Here is a 15039-nt window from a genome sequence, read left to right on the forward strand (position 1 = left end):
TTTATTTATTTGTCAGCACAAGCAGTGGGAGCGGCAGAAGGAGAAGCAGACTCCCTGCTGAGCAAGGAGACTGATGCGGGACTTGATCCCAGGGCCCTGGTATCATGACATGAGTCAAGGCAGATGCTTAACCAACTGAGCCACCCTAGGCATCCCATGATCACATTCTTTGTATGGTTAAAGCACTATTCATTCATGATATATTTTTGCTTCACTCTTAACAGTTGTTTACATTGACCTATTTTTAATCTGATAATTTTAATGCTGACTTATTCTTTATACCATGAATCCATGTGAACTGGGTATTTGGACAAATTAAGATTAATCATTGCACAGAGATGAGTGCATTTACAGATGACCTACACTGTAGGCATTATAGGTAATAGGCATTTGCACTCACTTTTAATAACTTTGTCTGTTTATGGTTTTCAGGGGTTATTATCTCATATACTTTCAGCATTCAGATTAGATACAAAAGAAGTTGGTCTTTTTATTCAAGGTCTTGAATTTACACCTGCAGATTACTGTCCTGGTTTGCTTAAAAATGTGAGTATTTTTAATTTATTAGTACTGAAATTTTTGCTGCTTAATGTACCATGGCAAAAAAGGGTAAGAAATACCTCACTTTTCTAGGAAAGATGTTTAACTTTTCTCTGTTTATCTCTTCTTACCTTGAGTGGACTTACAGCCATGTAAGGAAGAAATGTGAGACAGGAGATTATGAGAAAAACGAAGGAAACCAGGAGAGGTTATTCTAAATCAACCAACCCCTCTTTTCTCTTAACAGATCCTGTTTATTCTTTAAAAGATTTTTGGGAGAAGAGATTTCCTTAGCCAGTATAAACACACCTTTTTACTGTTGGACAAATTTTATATTTAAGATAACCTTATAGGAATTTTACAGTAAAGCAAAAAATTCAATAAGTAACAATGTTGTAAATAGTAATATATATTCACATCTTAGTATTAAAGCTTTGTTTTCTTCTGCCTTAAATTTTGGCCAAATTCAAGAAATTTTCATTTATGATCTTCTAAATACTGTTATAAGATTTTTAATGTTTGTTAACTGTTCTGGTCTTTTAGAGACTTTATACATAAATAGCATTTTAAAAAATAACTAGAACTAAATTAGGAAAGAAAAATCAGTTAATTTTAATGTGGTTTTATTTTTAACAAGTTTGATTTTCTTAGGAAATTAATGATCTGTCTATTGTTCATTTGCTTGAACTGGAATGTGGAATACAGACATTAAAAATAAAATCCAAGTTATTAGTAAATGGACTTGGCACTGCTTTCTTTTCATTTTGACAAAGTAAAACAAGGAGAGGACGGGTAGGGGAGGGGAGGGAATCTCAACGGAAATATCACTCACACCAAGAAAAATAGAACTGATGTAATCCTGTTTTGCAGTATGAGTTAACCTGCAGCTGATTTTGTTTTACAGATGGTTTTATCATTAGTGTCTGAACTCCGAGAGAATCATCTTAATGGATTTAACACTCAAAGGCGGTAGGTGTTAAACTAAACATCCCCCTTCTCAAGTTTCAAAATGTATCAGTCTGGTTATGGAGAGAAACATTTTATAATTCTTTGGATATGCATGTTCATAGTTAGAGTTATATTCTGTGTGGAGAGATTATTTATACGTGGCAAATTGGTGAGTTTTATGAAACTTTTTAAAATCACTATTCTTTCAACTTTTATAGGGCAGTAAATCATGCAGCATCTCTTGTGACCAATTGAGTAAAAAAACCCTACATATACAGTAGAGAACACAAAGGAAAGGCTCAGCTCAGAGAGTGTGTGTGTGTGTGTGTGTGTGTGTGTGTGTGTCTTAAAAATACACACACACACAAACAGTATTTACAAGGCAACAGATATTTGATGTGGACATATGACTTATTTTAAGAAACATAATACTCCAAAATCTAGACTAAACAAATCAAATAGATTCAGACAAATTAAAAGGCAATTAATCACATTACAAAATATTCTTCACTCTGAGAGAATTCAAAGTCGTCTTCATTGGTGAGCATTTCAGTTTTTTTTTTTAAGATTATATTTATTCATTTGAGAGAGTGGGAGCATGAGCAGGGGGAGGGGCAGAGGCAGAGGGAAAAGCAGAAGCCCTGCTGCGAGCAGGGAACCTGATGTGGGTCTCCATACCAAGGCTCTAGGATCATGACCTGAGCCAAAGGCAGACGCTTAACCAGCTGAGCCACCCAGGTGCCCTGGTGAGCATTTCATTTTTAACAGATTATTAACAAGAGAGTCTGGGGATGAGGGACTTTTGTCCTTGTTTTTTGCTTTTTGTTTGTTTTTATAAAGCTGTTGTCAATTAAAGCTCTATCAGAAATGAGAGCCTTTGCTCTCAGCCTGTATGAGTCTTTGCATCTGAATTTCAAAGTAAACTATAAAACTCTTAAGCAGAAACACTGGAGAAAATCTTCATGTTATTGATTTGACAGTGGTTTTTTTTGGATATGACACCATAAGCAAAAGCAACAAAGGAAAAGTAGATAAATTAGACTTCATTAAAATTATGAATTTTTATAATTATACTATCAAAGCAAAAAGACAGCCCATTGACTGAGTGAAGACATTTAGAAGTCATGTATCCAATAAGGATTTAATTCCCTTAACTCAACAACAACAAAATATTCAATTCAAAAATGGGCCAAAAGAGTTGTTTATACATGTCTCCAAAGATGATATGCAGCTGACTAGTAAGCATATGAAACAGTGTCCAATACCACCAATTATTAGAGAAGTACAAATCAGAAACATAGTGGGATACCACATCACATATATCAGCATGATCTCTAATTTAAAAAACAAGCAAAATGGAAAATAATAAATGTTGGCAAGTAAGTTAAGAAAGTAGAAGTTGTGCATTGTTGGTAGGAATGTAACAAACTATAGAAATGATTCCTGAAAGGATAGTCTTGCTGGTGGGAATGTTAAATGGTACAGCCACTGTGGAAAAGTTTGGCATTCCTCAAAAAATTAAACATAGAATTACCATAAGACCCAGCTTCTGGGTATATATATTCAGAAGAATTGAAAACAGGGATTTGAACAGATATCTGAACACCAACATACATAGCAGCAGCATTCACAATAGCCAAAATGTGGCAACACTCCCAAGTTCCCATTAGCAAAACGTAGACTGGATAAACAAAATACAATAGAATATTCTTCAACCATAAAAAGGATTACAAATTTTATATATGCAAGAACATGGATGGACCTTGAAAACATCAAGCTCGGTGAAATAAGTCAGATACAGAATGGCAAATAATGTAGGATATCACTTGTATGAAGTACCTAGAAGAGGAAAACTCAATAGGGATAGAAAGAAGAATAGAGTTTATCAGGGGCTAGAGCGAATGGCGTTATTGTTTAATGGGTCCATACGTTTTGTTAGGGCTTAGGGATAATGAAGAGCCTTGGGTATAGATTGTGGGGATGGGTACGCAGTATGTGAATGTGTTTAATGCTACTAAATGGTTACCAAGTACAAATGATTAAAAAAATAAAAATTATGTATGTTTTACCACAGTTTAAAAAAAGCAAGGAGAAAAAAACAAACATGATACCAACTGTACACTCCCTCAAATGACTAAAACACTTACATCAACATGTGTTGGAGAAGATATGGAACCACTGGATTTCTCATCTACTCTCCATGAAAATGTGACATGGGATCACCACTTTGGTAAACAGTGTAGTAGTTTATTGTAAAGTTAAACACACACTTACCGTGTGATCCATCAACTCCATTCTGAGTATTTACTCACAACAAATGAAAACATAGGTAGTCATAAAATTTCTATACAAATATTCATAGTTGCTCAATTTTGTAATAGTTCAAAACCAGAAATGATCCAAAGGACCACCTTAACTGGATGGATAAACAAATAAGTATTGTCTGTTACCACCATTTAAAAAATGAAAAGACAAGACAAACTGTGAGCATATATTTTCAGATTATGTATCTGATAAAGGGCTCCTACCCAGAATATATAAAGAACTCAGTAATAAGACAAATAACCCATGTATAAAGAACTCAGTAACAAGACCACCCAGTTAAAAAAAATAGGCAAAAGATTGGAAAAGGTCATCAAAAAATATAGACAAATGGCTGATAAGCACATGAACACTTGTATACAGATGTTCATAGCACTATTCACAAAAAACAAAAAGTGGAAGCAACCCAAATAACCATCAACTCACAAATGGATAAACAAAATATCTTATGTCCATACTGTAGAATATTGTACCTCACTAAGAAAGGAACAATCTACTGATTGATGTTGCAATGTGTGTGAACCTCAAAAACATTACGCTTAGTGTAAGAAGTCAGTCACAGAAGACCATATATTATATGATTCCATTTTTATAATGTCCATAATAGGTAAATCTATAGAGAGGGTAGATTAGCTGTTGCCTGGAGCTAAATGTGGTAACAGGGATTTACTGCAAATGAAGATCTTGAAGTGAGAGAAGTGTCCTAAAAGTGGATCATTAGTGGTAATGATTGTCCAACTTAGTAATTTATTAAAAATCTTTTAATTGAACATTTCAAATAGGTACATTTTATGGGATATAAATTATACCTAAAAAGTAATGAGAAGAGTCCCTGGGAAGGCAAGGAAAGCATTTACAGTAATTTATTTACATGCCAGGTAGAGACTTCAGTTTTGCCTTGAGATGAATGTTGAATAATAGAATTGGAACTTTATTAAAAAGGACTTAAAACATCAGTAGGATATAATGTATATGTACACCCTTCACCAACATCCTGAACTGTGTCAAACTAATGATTTTTTAAAAACTTTACTGAGAAGAAAAAACAACAAAACAAAAACACTATTAACAAGTGGAAAACATCAGCCAGAGAATTGGAAGATATTTGCAACCTGTAAAACAGACGATCAGTATGGGAAGTATAGAAATGCATCCTGCAAATCAATCATAAAGAGGAGAATGCTCCAGTATAGAAATGGGCAAGAAATATAAGTAAGTTATTACTAAAAAAGGAAAACAATAAATAACAAACATTTAAAAAAAATTCAAGAGTGATGTGAGCAAGACTGTAGAATAGGAAGCCCCAGTCCTTGTTTCCATACAGAAACACTGACTTAGCAATGGTGTGTGACCCAAAGAGCCTTTATGGAACTCCAGAAACCAATTAAGATGCTATAATACCCAGGCAAACTCAAAGTTAAAAACAATCATATTGAAATGGGTAAGAAAGCCATTTCATATCAACCACAGTACCCCTTCCCCTAAACTGGCTCAGTGTTTTGGGATTGGGAGGAAAATTCTAGCTTACAGTTTCTCCTTTGAGGGGGAAAGAAAAGAATGGAATATGTTCAGTGTTCCTGCTTTGGGGAGGTCACCTGAAGGACTGGTGTCTCACTTGCCTGACTCTGACCACTGATGGGGAACCACCAGACTTTCAGTGCCTGGGGACTGAGGAACATTAGAGAGTCCTCAGCTGCTTCTTGCAGCACCAGAAAACTGACAGTGCTGCCCGTGGAGGTAGGCTCAAGGAGAGAACACCCAACTCCCAGCTAATGTCTAGATGGGGCAGGGGGAGAGAAAAAAGAGTGGAATTTTTATCTAATTTTCTATCTTCTGAAGGGGCTACTTTAGGGATTTGTTTCAGTCTCCCCTGACTTGAAGCAATAACAGAACCAGCATACTTTGGAGGTCAGGAGTCTGCAGAGAACCAAAGAGCCAGTGGCTTATTGTAGCACCAGAGAACCTGCAGTACCAAAGACAAACACCAGAGGGAGGAAGAGATTGCAGACTCCTGAAAAACTGGCAAGCTCTCTGGGAGATTACATAAACAATCCCAGAGAAGACACGCCCCAGAAAAGACTCGAAGGACCCCCAGATTCTCTCACTAGGTTGAATTGTGAGAGTCTTCTCCTGTAGAAAGGAAGTCCATAAAGCCTGAGAGAAGTGGCTATTTCTTTGGCTGCAGAAAACGCAACAAAAAATGCACACAAAGAAACAGGAAAACATGGTTCAAACAAAGGAACAAAATTAATTTGCACAAACCTACCCTAAGGAAGTGGAGAGCTATGAAGTACCTGTCAAAGAAGTAAAAATAATCGTCCTAAAGGAGCTCAATGCACTACAATAGAATACAGATAAATAACTAAATGAAATCAGAAAAATGATGCATAAACAAAATGAGAATATCAAGAGATAGCAATTAGAAAAAAACACCAAATAGACATTATGGAGCTAGAGCACAATAACTGAATTGAAAAATTTAGTAGAGAGGTTTACCAGTAGACTTAGTCAAGCAGTTAACTTGAAGATGTGTCACTTGAAATTATCAAATCAAGTTAAAAAAAAGGAATGAAGAAAAGTTAATTAAGCCTTAGAGTTTATGGAACACCATCAAGTGCACCAGTTATATGTATTGCAGGAGTCACAGAAATGAGAAAAAGACAGCTTCTCAAATCTAAGGAAGGAACTGGACATCCTAATTCAAGAAGCTCAAAGAACTCCCAACTAGAATAAATCCAAAAGGACCTGCAGGAAGACATGTTGTAATCAAACTGTTAAGAGGTAGAGAATGTTGACAGCAAGAAAAAAGCAAAAAAAAAACCACAAGAAATGTAACACCTACAAGGAAGTTCTCCAGATTATCAGTGGATTACTCAGCAGAGACATTAAAGCCAGAAGGGAATGACATGACATACTCAAAAGGTCTTAAAACAAAACAAAACCAAAAAAACCCTGCCAGCCAAGATTATTATATTTTGCAAAGTATCCTTCAAAAATGAAGGGGAAATTAAGACCTTCCCAAATAAGCAAAAGCTGAGGGAGTTCATCACCACTTGACCAGCCTTACAAGAATTGTTAAAGGGAGTTTTTCAAGTTGAAACCAAAGGACTTTAGGCAGGAACACAAGAGCATACTAAAATATAAAACTCTCTGGTAAAGGTAAATATATAAACAAATGCAAAATCCTGTAATATTATAATGGTGATACATAAATTATTCTTAAATCTGTAAAATTTAGACAATAAAAGCAAAAGAAAGAACTGTAACCACGAAATTATGTTAATGGGGGCACCTGGGTGACTCAGTCAGTTAAGCATCTGCCTTTGGCTCAGGTTATGATCCCGGGGTCCTGGGGTTGAGCCCCATGTGGGGCTCCCTGCTCAGCTGGGAGCCTGCTTTTCCCTCTCCCTGTGCCTCCCCCCACCCCCACTCTTGCAGGTGTGCTTGTGCACTCTCTCTTGCTCTCTCTCAAATAAGTAAATAAAATCTTTTAAAAAATTGTGTTAATGGGTACAAAACAAAGAGATACAATAACATGAAACATGAGGAGGAGATATAACTGAAGTTGTTATCAGTTTAAAATAGATTGTTGTGGGGCGCCTGGGTTGCTCAGTGGGTTAAAGCCTCTGCCATCAGCTTAGGTCCTGATCCCAGGGTCCTGGGATGGAGCCCCACATCGGGCTCTCTGCTCAGCAGGGAGCCTGCTTCCCCTCTCACTCTGCCTGCCTCTCTGCCTAGTTGTGATCTCTGTCTGTCAAATAAATACATAAAATCTTTAAAAAAAAAAAAAAAAAGAAAACCAGTCTGGTCTGATAATGTCTTATTTTTAATTGGGGTGATTTGGTCATTAGCAAGGGAGCCTGGTTCCTCCTCTCTCTCTGCCTGCCTCTCTGCCTACTTGTGATCTCTGTCTCTCAAATAAATAAATAAAATCTTAAAAAAAAAAAAGAAACTTACTGTTAAAATAGATTGTTGTAACCATAAGATGTTTTATGTAATCTCCATGGTAAAGACAAAAAAAAAAACAAAAACAAAACTATAGAGGTTACACAAAGGAAAATGAGAATGGAACCAAAGCATATCACTACAAAAAAAAAAAAAACAATAAAACACAAAGGAAGGCAGCAAGAGAGGAAAAAGGGACAAAATAACCACAAGACATGTAAAAAAATAATGAAATGGCAAAAGTAAGTTGTTCTGTATCAGCAGTTACTTTAAATGTAAAAGGATTAAACTCTCCAATCAGAAGCTGTTGAATGGCTGAATGGATTTTTTTTAAAACAAAGGTCCAACCATGTGCTGCCTACAAAAGATTCATTTTAGATGTAAGGATATATAGAAGCTTAAAGGGAAAGGATGGAAGAAGATAGTCAATGCAAATTTTAACCACAAAAGAACAGCAGTGGCTCTACTTCTGTAGAATATGTTAAATCAAAAACTGTTATAAGAGAGAAAGACCTTGTATAATGGTAAACTGTTCACGTCACCAGGAAGATACAACAGTTTATAAATGTCTCTGCACCTAATAGCAGAGCATTGAAATATATGAAGCAAACGACAAGATTGAAGGGAGAAATTGAAAGTAACACAATAATCATAGGAGATTTTAATACCCCACTCTCAATAATGTGCAGACCAACCAGATCAAAGATCAATAAGGAAACAGGATTTGAAAAACAGAACAACTGGACCATATAGACCCATAGCACACTCTATACAATAACAGCAAAATACATTCTTCTCAAGCACGTGCAGAACATTCTCCAGGATAGGTCGCATGTTAAGCCACAAAACAAGTCCTAAGAAATGTAAGGTTGAAATAATAACAAGTGTTTCGACCACAAAGGTATGAAATTAGAAATTTTTAAAAATTCATAAATATGTGCAAATATGACATAGAGAGTCCTCAGCTTGCAGTTTCTTGCAACAATCTTGAACAATCAGTTTCTTGCAGCAATTCTTGAACAATCAGTGAGTGAAAGAAGAAATCACAGGGGAATTAGAAAATATGTTGAGGGCCACCTTGGTGGCACAGTAGTTAAACATTTGCCTTTGGCTTAGGTCATGATCCCAAGATCCCAGGGTCCTGGGATCCAGTCCTGCATTGGGCTGCATCTCAGAGTCCTGGGATCCAGCCCTGCCTCCGGCTGCCTGCTCAGTGGGAGGGTCTGCTTCCCCCTCTCCCACTTCGCCTGCTATGTTCCCTCTCCTGTTGTGTGTGTCTCTCTCTCTCAAATAAATATTTATTTATTATAAATAAATAAATTTATAAATAAATATAATTTTTAAATTATATATAATATAATATGAATTTATATTATATATAATAATATGAATTTATATTATAAATTATAAATTTATAAATAAATTTATAAATAAAATAAATAAAATTTATTATTAATAAATATTTATTTATTTATTTATTATAAAAATAAATAATTATTTGAGAGAGAGAGCATGAGATGGAAGAAGGTCAGAGGGAGAAGCAGACTTCCCACAGACGTGGGAGCCTGATGTGGGACTCGATCCTGGTACTCTGGGATCATGACCTGAGCCAAAGGCAGTTGCCCAACCAACTGAGCCACCCAGGTGCCCAAATAAATAAAATCCCTTAAAAACAAAAAAAGAAAATATGTTGAGATAAATGAAAATGAAAACAGTGTACCAAAAAGAATAGGATGAGAGAAAACTAGTACTAAGAGGAAAGTATGTAGTAGTAAATACCTTCTTTTAAAAAGATCTGAAATCAGCAACCTAATTTTATACCTCAGGGAACTAGAAAAAGAACAAATTAAACCCAAAGATAGCAAAAGGAATGAAATAATAAAGATTACAACAGAAATAAACTAAGGAGAGAATAGGAAAAGAAGAATTTTTTTTAAAAGATCAAGAAAATTGACAAACCCTTAACTAGACTAAGAAAATCAGTGAGAAGACTCAACAAATACCAGAAATGAAAGAGAAGACATTACAACTGGTGGCACAGAAATAAAAAGAGTAAGAGACTATGGAGGAGCAGTTAAGATTGCAGAGGAGTAGGGAACCCTAAGTTCATCTGGTCATTGGAATTAGCTAGATAGTTATCAAATTGTTCTGAACACCTGCAAAACCAATTGGACATCTGAGAAAAGAAGTGTTGCAATTCTACAAATAGAAAAGCAACTGCTTTTTGGAAGGTGGAAGTAGTGGAGACTTGAATCCAGGGTGATATGTCAGAGAATAAGGGAGAGGAGAGGGAACCAGTTTAAGGAGGCCACTGCAAAGTGTTATAAGCAGTGGAACACAAAATCAGAACTTCTTGAAGTCTGCTACAGTCAGGGAGACCCCTGGCTTAAAGGTGCTCAGGTAGTGAAGTGGGGCAGAGTCCCAGATGGGACAGCACAGTCTCAGGATCCCCTGTGTTAGAAGAAGAATGGGGGTGCCTGAGGGCGGCAGAGTTCCCAGGCATTGGAGTGGGGAAGCTGGCTGAAAACAGCAAATCTAGGTGCCAGCTTTCTGCTCTGTGTTGCCATAAACCACAAACCTTTGCAGGGTCCTCCAGCCACTCCCCTGGCAAGGGCACAGCAAGGGCAGAAGTGTAGGGAGACGACTCCCCTCCATCCTGGAGGAGAAACAGCATGGATCTGTGCTGCAGGAGTATATAACATTTAGAGACTTGAAACTCAGAGCTTGCCTGAGATAAAAATGCTCAGTCACAGGCTGGGTGAACACAGAGTTCTGATAGAAACCAGGGAGACAAGAGTGATTGGCTATGGTTCTATGAGGGCTCACTGAAAACTAGAGGCCGAGAACTTTCAACTCCAGGGGTAAAGAGTGGGGCACCGCCATATTCATCCTACCTATCTATGGTGAAAGCCCTCAGGGAGCAAAACAGTACAACCTTATGTAATCTGGTTGTGTAATCTGGAGCTGCTTACACTGAGCAGGGCCCCCTGGCAAGAGAGATCTATTTCTACCAGGGCAAAAGCACCTGAAAATTAACCCAACAGGCCTCTTCCTCAGAAGACCAGCAGGAGGGGTGCCTGAGTGGCTCAGTGGGTAAAGCCTCTGCCTTCGGCTCAGGTCATGAGATCAGGGTCCTGGGATTGAGCCCCGCATCGGGCTCTCTGCTCAGCAGGGAGCCTGTTTCCCCCTCTCTCTCTCTGCCTGTCTCTCTGCCTTTTTGTGATCTCTCTCTCTCAAAGGAAAAAAAAAAAAAAGAAGACCAGCAGGAGGAACAACTGGCTGCACCTTTTACTCATCATAGAGAACTGCAAAGCTTCAGCTCTTGGAGAAAACATAGGTTTTTTAATTCTTTAGTCTTTCAGGGTTTTGTTGTTGTTGTTGTTTAGCTATTTTATTTTTTCAATTCTTTTTTTACTTTTTATAAATATATATATATGGTGTGTGTGTGTATGTGTGTTATATATAATTTTTGGCTTCCTTTCATTGTATCTTATTTTTGTATATATATAAGTTTCTCTTTTTTTCCTATGTTGGGATCTAGTTTCTTTTAACAAGCAGACCAAAATACACCCAGGATCTAGTTTTTTGTTTTATTGTTTTGTTTCTTATTTGATTTTTTTGTTTTGTTTTGTGTTTTCTTCTGCTTTGTTCTTTTTCTGTGGTTTTTATTGTTATCTTTTCTCTCTCTTTGTTCTGTTCTTTTCTGAACAAAATGATAATGCAGAGAAGTCTACCCCAAAGGAAAGAACAGGAGGTAGTACTCACTGCCAGGAATTTAATCAATATGGATATAAGTAAGATGTCTGAACTAGAATTTAAAACAGTGATTACAAAGATACTAGCTGAAGAAATAAAGGAACTGAAATCCAGTCAGACTGAAATTAAAAATGCTATTACTGAGATGCAGTCCCAAATGGAGGCCCTAAAAGTGAGGATAAATGAGGAAGAAGAGAGAGTCTGTGATACAGAAGATAAAATGGTGGAAAATAAGAAAGCTGAAAAGAAGAGACAAAGACAACTACTGGATAAGGAAGGGAGACTTTGAGAACTCAGCGATTCCGTAAAGTGAAATAATACCCAGATAACAGGGGTTCTAGAAGATGGAGAGAGGGGGAGAAGGGCAGAAGGGTTATTTGGACAAATTAGAGCTGAGAGCTTTATGTATATCTGAGAATCCCCAGATTAGAGAAGGAAACAAGCATTCAAGTCCAGGATGCAGAGAGGACCCCCCCCCCAAATAAATAAATATAGGTCAATAACTCAACATATAATAGTGAAACTTGCAAATTTCAAAGATAAAGAGAAAATTCTTGAAAGCAGCTCTGGACAAGAGGTCCTTAACCTGTAAGGGTGGAGACATAAGGTTGGCAGCAGATCTGTCTGCAGAGACCTGACAGGCCAGAAAGGACTGGTATGATATATTCAATGTGCAAAATATATGCAGCCAAGAATACTTTATCCGGCAAGGCTGTCATTCAGAACAGAAGGAGAGATGGAGAATTTCCAGGATAAACAAAAATTAAAGGAATTTGTAAACACTAAACCAGCCCTGCAAGAAATACTAAAGGGGATCCTTTGAAAGAGGAGTCCCAAAGTAGTAAAGACCAGAAAGTAACAGAGACAACAGACAGAAACAGTAATGTCACAGGTAATACAGTGGCACTAAATTTGTATCTTTTACTAGTTACTCTGAATGTAAATGGGCTAAATGCCCCCAATCAAAAGATATAGGGTATCAGATTGGATTTTAAAAAACTAAAAAACAGAAACAAAAAAATAAGACTCATCCATATGCTGTCTACAAGAGACTCATTTTAGGCCCAAAGACATCTCTAGATGGAAAGTGAGGAGTTGGAGAATCATTTATCATGCCAATGAACATCAAAAGAAAGCCCGAGTAGTAATCCTCATATCAGACAAACTAGATTTTAAACCAAGGAGTATAATAAGAGATGAAGGAGGACACTATGTCATAATAAAAGAATTTATCCAACAAGGAGAGCTAACAATTATAAATATTTATGCCCCTAAAATGGGAACAACCAAATAAATAAACCAGTCACTAACAAAGTTAAAGAAACTGATTGATAATAATACAGTAACAGTAGGGGACTTTAACACCCTATTCACAGCAATGGACAGGTCATCTAAGCAGAAGATCAACAAGGAAACAAGAGCTTTGAATGACAACACTGGATCAGATGGATTTTACAGTATATTCAGAGCATTTCATCCTAAAGCAGCAGAATACACATTCTTCTGGAGTGCACATGGAATATTCTCCTGAATAGATTATATAATGGGTCACAAATCAGGTCTCACCTGGTACAAAAAGATTGAGATTATACCATGCATATTTTCAGATGGCAGTCCTTTAAAACTTGAACTCAATCATAAGAAAAATTTTGGAAGGACCATGAATACATGCAGGTTAAGGAGCATCCTACTAGATAATTAATGGGTCAACCAAGAAATTGAAGAAGAATTTTTTAAAATACATGGAAGCAAATGAAAATGAAAACAACAGTTCAGAACCTTTGGAATGCAGGAAAGGTGATCCTAAGAGGGAAGGTTATGGCAAACAGTCCTTTCTGAAGAAGAAAAATCTCAAAAACACAACCTAACCTTATACCTAAAGGAGCTGGAAAAAGAACAGCAAATAAAGCCTAAATCTAGCAGGAGAAGAGAAATAATAAATATTAGAGCAGAAATCAATGACATAGAAATCAGAGAAACAAAAGAACAGACCAAAGAAAATAGAGCTGATTTCTTGAAAGAATAAGACTGATAAACCCCTAGCCAGACTTACCAAAAAGAACAGGGAAAGGGCCCAAATAAATAAAATCATGAATGAAAGAGGGGATATCACAACCAACATCTAAGAAATACAAACAATTATGAGAATAATATGAACAAGTAACAAGTTAGGCAGTCTGTAAGAAATGGATGTGTTCTTACATATGAACATATAAACTACCAAAACTGAAACAGGAAGAAGTAGAAAACCTGAACAGACCCATAACCAGCAAAGAAATTGAATCACTAATTAAAAATCTTCCAAAAACCAAGAGTCTAGAGGTCAGATGGCATCCAAGGGAATTCTACCAATCATTTAAAGAAGAGTTAATACCTACTCTTCTGAAGCTGTTTCCAAAAAAAGGAAATGGAAGGAAAACTTCAAACTCATTCTATGAGTCCACCATTACCTTTATCCCAAAACAAACAAAACAAAACAAAACCCACCCAAAAGGAGCGTTACAGACCAATGTCCCTGAAGAACATGAATCCAGAAATTCTCAATAAGACACTAGCTAATGTGATCCAACAGTATATTAAAAGGATTACTCACCACAACCAAATGGGTTTTATTCCTGGGCTGCAAGGGTAGCTCAGCATTCACAAATCAATCAACATAATACACCATATTAATAAAAGAAAGGATGGGAAATATATGATTCTCTCAATAGGTGCAGAAAAAGCATTTGACAAAATACAGCATCCTTTCTTGATAAAAATTCTGCAGTATAGGGATAGAGGGAACATATCTCAGTTTCATGAAAGCCATATATGAAAAGCCCACAACAAACAGCATCCTCAGTGGGGAAAACCCAAGACCTTTCCTCCTAAGGTCAGAGAAGGGGTGTCCACTCTCACCATTGTTGTTTGACATAATACTGGAAATCCTAGCCTCAGCAATCACAGTAAAAATAAATAACATGTATACAAATTGGCGAAGAAGAAATCAAACTTTCATTCTTCACAGACGACATGATATTCTATGTAGAAAACCCTAAAGACTCTGTCCAGAGATTTTTAGAACTGATAAAGGAATTCAGCAAAGTCACAAGATATAAAATCAATATTCAGAAATCAGTTGCAATTTTATACAATAACATTGAGGCAGAAGAAAGAGAAATAAAGGAACCGATCCCATTGTATAATGGCACCAAAAGCCATAAGATACATACGAATAAGCCTAACCAAAGATGTAAAGGATCTGTACTCTGAAAACTATGGAACACTTACGAAAGAAATTGAGGAAGACACAAAAGAAATGCTCATGGATTAGAAGAATAAATATTGTTAAAATGTTATGTTACCCAGAGCAGTCTACACTTCCAGAGTATCCCTTTCAAACAAAATACTATCAATATTTTTCACAGAGCTGGAAAAACAATTCTAAAATTTGTATGAAGCAGAAAAGACCTCACATAGTCAAAGTAATGTTGAAAAAGAAAATCAAAACTGGAGGCATCACAATTCTGGGCTTGAAGCAGTATTACA

General features: G+C 36.5%; 1 protein-coding gene across 3 annotated transcripts in view; it reads left to right on the top strand.

The window, feature by feature from the left end:
• Positions 1-15039, top strand: part of FANCC (FA complementation group C) — a 283214-nt gene that overhangs the window by 176361 nt on the left and 91814 nt on the right. For all 3 annotated transcript variants that reach the window (XM_046023918.1, XM_046023916.1, XM_046023919.1), the window contains 2 exons: positions 433-546; positions 1445-1509. In XM_046023918.1, coding sequence (XP_045879874.1) covers positions 433-546; positions 1445-1509 — 179 coding nt within the window. The remainder of the gene's footprint in view (positions 1-432; positions 547-1444; positions 1510-15039) is intronic.

Source organism: Meles meles, chromosome 11, assembly GCF_922984935.1.
Source record: "Meles meles chromosome 11, mMelMel3.1 paternal haplotype, whole genome shotgun sequence".
NCBI lineage: Eukaryota > Metazoa > Chordata > Mammalia > Carnivora > Mustelidae > Meles > Meles meles.